We start from the raw sequence: 8,126 nt of genomic DNA on the forward strand, positions 1-8,126 counted from the left end.
ATAATTTACTTATTGTCTTTCTGATGTATGTAACACCGACCTCATTTTGATATGTCATGTTCATAGTTACTGTAGTCTCTCAAACCAAGTCAGTTTAAACAGAGGGAGACTGTTGGCCTTAGAGAGCTGGAAGTAAACACAAATTCAGTACAAGTGTCTTTGAACACAGAGTATCTTAAAAGGGTTAATATATTATGGTAGTTTTCAAATTGAAACCTGATTCTGATATTTACATAACTTACTGTAAAACATTCTTTGAAAATAATTTTTAACCTGCTAATCTTTCACTGCATGTGTATATGAGTTACTATCTGATAATGAAAATAATCTACACTTCTTACTAATGGAGTGTAAAAAGAGGGGAAAAAACTTTTGTCAAGGTTTCAGTGAGATTTCTAAGATTTATACAACTGCCTAACCTTTTTCAGTAAGGTTCTTTCTTGCTTGCTTCAATTTGTTTGAGATTAACCATCAGATGTTTCCCATGTTTAGGTTTACCTTGGATATTTACCTTTAATGTGAAATTTTATCCTCCTGATCCCTCACAGCTGACTGAAGACATCACTAGGTATGCATAGTTCCTAATTTTAAACTCAAAAATTACTGTTAGTGTAATTTGAAGGCCCTATAAAATTTCTTCTTCAGTTTCTGGATGCTGTAAGGTTGTAGGCTGTTACTGCAGGTTCTCTTATATCAACTGCTCTTTGGAACAGGGTTGAAAATGCAAAGTGAAATTCCTGGAATGTGAAATGGAGGAGTTTGTAAGTCAGCTTTTATTACAAACTAGATACAGTTTTTCATTCATTTTGTCAGAATTTTTCCTACTCTTCAGATTATTTACGTGAGTAATGTCGACTCTTAAAAATGGAAGTGAAAGTTACTGTGTGGCAATAATGCTCAAATAATACAAGCTGTAACAAATTATTAAGGGATTGACTTGTCTTAAAATATGCTTCTATGATCACATGCATCTCGATAAATTTTGCCATATTTCTCATAAACTTGCCGTTGGTAACACTTTCTCTGTTCTTGTTTTTCTTTGTTTGTTTTTTTCCCTTTTCCTCTGTCTTGCAGATATTTCTTGTGCCTACAGCTTCGTCAGGATATTGCTTCTGGTCGTCTGCCATGTTCTTTTGTGACTCGCGCCCTCCTGAGTTCATACACCCTGCAGGCTGAGCTGGGTGATCATGACCCTGAGGAGCACCGCAGTGACTACATCAGCGATTTCCAATTTACATCCAATCAAACTCAAGAAATGCAAGAGAAAGTAGCTGAGCTACACAAAACACACAGGTGTGTCAGACACAATGGGATTAGTGGGATTACTCATGCTTTCTCACGTTTATGTCAATTTTCTTAAGGTTATGTGTAAAACTGCTAAGCTACCGTTATTGTTATTTTGGAAATCTTTTGCGTGGTAACTAGAACCTCTTACTTTCATGTGTTTAAAAATTTCAATTTGAAAATAGTAGCTTCCCTAAGATCTCAGAAGAGAACTTTTGGAGAAAATCTTTTCATCTGAGCATATGAATTAGTTTAAGCAACATACAGCTAGAATATTTTGAAAGAGTGAAGGTGTAAATCTCTGCTAAATGAATATGATGTGCTCTGAAAGTACACCCTCCCTTAGGGCAAAAATGTTATTGATACCTTACAAACTCAGGTTTTTCTGTGTGTCTGAATTCCAGAATTCCACTCAGTTTTGTTTTTCAGTTCTTTTGTCAATAAACTCAAGGCTTATTCGATGGTTTTAGGGGCCTGACTCCAGCACAGGCGGATTCCCAGTTCCTAGAAAATGCTAAGAGGCTCTCCATGTACGGAGTGGATTTACATCATGCCAAGGTATTGGTTTGGGGTTTTTTTGTTTTAGGATAGACATGCTTAGTATTAAAGAACATAGTACATACAGTTTATTTTTAAAATATTATACTCTCAATTCTTAGATATAAGCCTTTTATTTCTTGGTCATGATAGTTACTCAGTTTACAGCTCTAAAGCCTTAGTATTTATTTTAAATCTAAGTTTATTTAATACATAGATGTATGTGCAGCTCGGAAATAATATTTTATTTATAAGAGTGGCTAAATACATTATAAATGTCACATTTTTGATGCCAAGAGATGTGGGGCCATAAAGTAAAGCGTAAAAGAACACGTAATTGTTTTAGTAATACCATGACAGTTAAAAAGAGGGAGAAGGTCTTGGAGGAGGGTGTTTTTTTGGTGTTTTTTTACACTCCTTTGGGTAGATCAAATCAAATGTGCATTTCTATTGAAATTTTTTTGGTTAAAAACCCAACAAACCAACCCACTTCTACTCCCTCACATAAATCCAGAGTCTCAAATCATTAGGCAAATCATTGCATTGTAAGCATATCAGTCCTATATTTAAAAAAGAAAACCAAGACTTTTTAAGGACATAATTTAATTCTGTTCATGTGGAAACAATGTGCACTTGTTTTTGCAATTTTCTGTAGACTTTTTCCTATGTTCCTTTAGAGGCACTTGAAAGAAATATACTTAAATTTTTATTCATGTATATTAACTATGTCTGTAAAGTTTATTCTTTTTTTTTTTTATTATTATTAATACAAGTGCAGCATGGCAACTCACTTGGTCTGTTGTGTTTTAAGGAACTTTTTTAGAGTTTTATTGAAACTTTCTTTTGCCTTAGTGAAGTAACTGCAAGCACTAGAACTGCTCTTTGCCAGGGTCCACTTGCAGCTCTTAGTTGTGCCAGTGAAGGAACTTTTTAATGACAGTGTTGGCATTTTATGTAGTTGCTTTGTTGGTGGGGAGGACATGAGATTCTGCTGTATTATGTAGCGGTACAGTATATCAAAGCCTTATCAGAAAGTGATTAGTTTGGTAGCCTGTGAAGCTTGCATCAAATGCTGTCAGTGGAACAGAATGCTCAGAAGCTTGGCCCACGAGCATTGTGAAATCATTATGTTGACCTTTTCAGCCAACTACCTATTACTTCCTCTATCTTTACTGGAATAGTAGGTGACTGTAAAAGATCACCATGATCACCAGGTTGTTCAGACTTTCACTGACTGTCGGAAAGGCCTGTTTTTAATTTTTCTTCTTTTAATATTAGTTGAAATCATTAGTAGCACTCCCACCATACCTTTCCTTGGTTGTAAGTTGTCAGCGTAGTCCCTGCTGCCAGAATATTGAAGAATTTCCTAGAACTGTGGCATATGCAATGGCATATGAGTGACAAAGCCATTACTTAGAGTCCAAAGCCTTTCCTATAAAATTATAGTTGGCTGTTTCTGCTTTAAGAATCTCATTGTCAGGGTCTCTCAGGTTTGAATATGAAACAAGTCCCAGTTGCATTATTACCTCAAGGTATGCCAGCAATAATTACTTGTTTGGAAAATTATTAAACTGATTTTTATGACATTGTCTCATATGTGATAGGATTCTGAAGGTGTGGATATCATGCTGGGTGTATGTGCTAATGGACTGCTCATTTACAAAGATAGACTCCGGATCAATCGCTTTGCTTGGCCAAAAATTCTGAAGATTTCCTATAAGCGAAGCAATTTCTACATCAAAGTCCGGCCAGCAGAAGTAAGTAGCACCTTTCTGTTTTGTTTCTTTGGTGAGATCATTTCTATCCAGCAACAGGATAACTTCATTTTTTTTCCCAGATGCCCGACAGGCTTATGTTGGATTAAAACAGAATTTAAGAGGGTTTTATTTTTCTCTTCAAATTCTGCTGATTGTATTAAACATTGTTTTGATTAGTAAATGCAAACCAAGAAGAAAATCTGTTTTCTACTGTTAATAGATGCCATCCTGTAACTTTTTTTTTGCAAAGAAAGCTAGTTACACTGGCCATGTCCTTAATGTCTATACAAGCTTGCGGTCCCCAGGGAGAGTCAGCCTCTCTTCCTCTTTGGGTATAGTTCACTAAATGTTAATGCATCTTGTTGTATGGGTGTAACCAAAGGCTTGACTTGTCCTGTAGCACGTTATAAAGCTTTCTGTTAGCTGCTGTGGAAACAGTGAATTCAGCTTGCTTTTCAGATACCATTCGAAGTTTGTGGGAGTTCCTGAAGGGAGGGGGTTACATGTTGAACCACTGTAACTGGATGTTTTGCAAAAAAAGTTAAGTGGAACACTACAGTGCTTTTTAAAATTATACTCTAAAATGTTTAAGGTAGCTTTTACTATGTGAATAAATCTGGCAGAGGGATCGGACTAGATGATCTTTCGAGGTCTCTTCCAATCCCTAACATTGTGTGTGTGTGTGTGTGTGTGTGTGTGTGTGTGTGAAAGAAAAGAGAAGTCTAAATACCAACAGTGCAATATGAACATTGTAGTTTTATAAGTTTTGGAACACAGAAGTATTGTTCTTGCACACACTGATGGTGCAGAGATGTAGTATTTTTGCTAAAAACCTATTATATAGTGAAATAGATCAGGTAAGCTTAACACCACAGTATGAATTTCAGACTTTTATTAAATCCAAGGAAAGCATGCAGCACAACCTGCAGTACAATTACTTCATGCAGTTTAAAAATAAATACATTGGGCACCTAGTCAGAAAATTAGCAGAGAACACTAAAGTATTATTGGATTTCACAAAGGAGTCATTAGTACAGCTAGGAAGTGATAATGTGATTATTACCCATCATGACTAAACTGCCAAGTAGAATTTTATTAAAAGGCTGGAAATTCTGATTTTATTTGTTTTAAAAATCTTATGAAGTTTTATGAGAGGAGAATTACAGCTTGTTATGGTAATGGAACCATCTGAACTCTGCCTGCGAGTTAATAACCAGCTTAAGGAAATGGGTTAATTTGTTTGTGGATTCTTTCCAGCCGGAACAGTTTGAGAGCACTATTGGGTTCAAGCTGCCAAACCATCGGGCTGCTAAAAGGTTATGGAAGGTTTGTGTGGAACATCATACTTTCTTCAGGTAAGTGGTAATTCTCTGCTTCTCCCGCTTTGCCAGGTATGCTTATATCTTTCTTTGAAAGGATGTGAGAAAGTAGAGAAGATTTCCCCTAATTTCTCAGTCCTGTAAGACCTCTTAGAAGACACCCTCCCAATCATTGACCCCAAATTACCAGTTCTGAAGATCTCAAGTACAATGAACTAGTTTATTTTAAAAAGATTTCAAAAATATTTTTAAAAATTATTTAAAAGAACTTTCAGAGTGCTAACAGTAAGGAACTAAACTAATGATCATATATAAGACTTGCTTGAGAGATCAGCTCTTCAGAGTGACCATCTAGAAAGCCACTATACTTCACAAGCTCTGAGCGCTTGACAGTAATCTTCATTCACTTCACTTTTACACTCAGCAGAATATTCTGAAATGCTTACAGCTGAATTTTTGCTTATTTATAAACTGGGCTGAGTTCAGAGTCATTCTTTAAAGAGCAGAGAATCACTTTAAAAACAGACTAGTGTTTGTTTATATAATAATCCATAACTTTCTCTGCATTTTTCCCTTGATAACTGATAAACATAAAATTCTGAATTGGTCATTGAAACTGTAGTCTATTTGTAAATGAGCACTTTAACAATAGGCAACAGAGTTATTTCTCTTTCTACTTCTTCCATTGAAGAGAAATTTTTAAAATCTTCATTTAATTTTTATAATAGCACAAACTCCATGAAAGAGTGCATATGCCTCATGCAGCCTAGGAGTCACAAATTTAGGTTGAATCTGTTGTGCACTGAATAGGCACTGAAACAGTTTCCTGCCTCAAATGAGCACAGTAAAACTAGGGTATGTAAAAGGTAAGCTTTCTCCTTAAGCAGCCTGTTCTTTTTATTTTAAAAATAGCAATTGTGTTATAAGATAGATGAAATCCTGTCTCTGCATGCTAGTTTAAGCTGAATATACTTGTTAGACTGAGACCTTCAAAGAACTTAGGGAACATGACACCCAAGCAGTTCATTACTGGAACTCTCTCACTGGATGGTTTTCAGTATTCAAATTTTCATTGACTATGGAATATTCTTGAATGCAATATTAGAATTTTTGCATCAGTCTCAAAATGCTTAATTTAGAAGCATTTTTTTTTGGAATTCTGATCAAAGATTTTTTTTTTTTTTCCCATTTTTTGATATAATTCATTGGTTAGGTTTATTAAGCTACATCATCCACCATTCTGTCCTTTAAAATTTGAAGTCTGTGTTGGCTGGTGATGTCTGCTACCACAAATAGCATGCAGTTCTGTCTGCAATGAAAAGTTTATCCATTCTTCAAATAATTCATGCAGTTGTTTGCTTTGCTAGGAAACTGTATTTCCTAATTTTATAGTAATAAAATAGACCTGAGTAGGGAAAAAAAAAAATCTTATGGAAGTCAAAAATCCTAAACTGAGAACTACCATTTGCAAATATAAGCTTCCAAGAGTGTTAATACATATTAGATAATCTTACTGCGGAAATTCTGACATAATAAAAATAATTGGATTTTATTCCAATCAGAAGTGGCTTTTCCTAACCAGGAATGACATTATAATGAGAGTTATGTAACAAATACTTGAACTGGTCTGTAAAATCCATATACTCCACTGATGCCATCAGACAGAAAATCCTCAGAACCTCTCATTCTGATTTAAAAACAGTAAAATAAATCCAGCTCTATTTTTTTCCTGTGATGAAAAGCAGAAAGCAATTGCTACTGTCCAAGAGACTGTAGTTCTTTCAGAGCGTGTTTAAAGCTTGTGTACGATACCACAATACGCAGAAAATTGTATTCAATCTAGATGTACATTTTTAGCTTACAGATCTCTCAGCATGCCCTATATAACATGGTAAGATTCCCTGTGTTGCCTTTTGCGATGTTTCAGTTTTTCTCAAATAATTACATTAAGATCCATCATCTTATAATTTATGGAAAATTTGGACAGCATATGAAGTTATTTATAAAAATTTTTAATGAACTATATTGAAAATGACATGCAAAAGGTATTGGGATTCACTTGTATCAACTCAGCCTTATAGGATTCCAGTAACATTTTCAAAGAGCAACAACCTGCTTTAAGAAATACAATCAGACTATGCATCTACATTAATCTTTTGAGGTAAGATTAGCCTGCAACTCTAAATCTTAACCAACAGCTGCAGAAACATGCTTATAATTCTGCTTTATTATATTTCATTTGAAATTTTCATGATTGTTTCTGTGTCTCCCCAGACTGTCTTAAAATGGTAAATAGTGAAGAATAGTCTTCAGTTATTTTATGTAATTAAGCTTGTAGTACAAAAAATCCATTCAAATGCCTTTAATCAGGAAGTAATTAGTTCTCTTGTTTTTTCCACATTAAAAGATTAAAAGTTTATCTCAGCAGGGTGGAAGATAAAAATGGCAGTTAATGCTGTAGCCTTGCCAAGACTGGAAAAGAACAGAAAGAACCTTGGAAAAACCCTCTTAGCTTTCTTCCTCTTAATGCATAATGCACTTTCTCTTGGAAATAATGTGGAGAAATAAATTATCACAAAGATTGCATAAGGCTGATTTATAGAAGAAATGAAAGTGAAGCTCCAGAAACTTGTGACTATATAAGTGGCCTTAGTGCAGAAGGGTGGATTAGGCTGTCTTGCATTTTGTTTTCTTTAAAGATGTGTTGGAACAGATTAGGATTCAGGTGTGTGCATATGCATTTTAGGCATCCAGGATTGGATCCTTCTGGCTAGCACTGTGACAAAGCCATAAACATCCTCTCTTAGAGAAAATGGTAACCTTCTACCTAGCTCACTGTTCTTTATCCTAAGTATCTGTAAAATCTTCAGTTGTGCTGAAATATCTTTAGAGTGACTCAGAACCCACCACTGGATACTGTCTTTAACGTGTGTTGGATCAGATTCCACTGACACAGATATTCCCTGTGCAAATGCTTTGGAAGAGTAGAACAAATTCAGCGTAATTTTAATTCTCGCTTGCCCATCTGTGCCATCCCGAGTGCAAAGGATGCAGTAGCTGCTGGTTCTACTTGAAAGAAGATCATGTTCAGTGAGCTTCTTCTTTGCAGATCCTCAAGTCAAAAAGCTCTAGCTGTGTGATAGTTTCACTGGGCCAGCCCTTGGCCAGCAGCCAACACATCCGTTCACCCACTTTCCTCCCCACCCCCAGGGGAGAGGGGAGAGGATTG

General features: G+C 35.5%; 1 protein-coding gene across 1 annotated transcript; it reads left to right on the forward strand.

Annotated features, from left to right (window-relative positions):
• Positions 1 to 492: 492 nt before the first annotated feature.
• On the forward strand, positions 493 to 4,933 carry LOC104532820 (band 4.1-like protein 2; the record flags this gene model as incomplete). The annotated part of the gene is made up of 5 exons (XM_010178116.1): positions 493 to 568; positions 1,075 to 1,293; positions 1,755 to 1,842; positions 3,426 to 3,578; positions 4,836 to 4,933. Coding segments are annotated over 5 exons (634 nt in total), but the record flags the coding sequence as incomplete, so codon positions are not given.
• Positions 4,934 to 8,126: the final 3,193 nt, after the last annotated feature.

This window comes from Antrostomus carolinensis, unplaced genomic scaffold, assembly GCF_000700745.2.
Source record: "Antrostomus carolinensis isolate BGI_N321 unplaced genomic scaffold, ASM70074v2 scaffold54041, whole genome shotgun sequence".
Taxonomy (NCBI): Eukaryota; Metazoa; Chordata; class Aves; order Caprimulgiformes; family Caprimulgidae; genus Antrostomus; species Antrostomus carolinensis.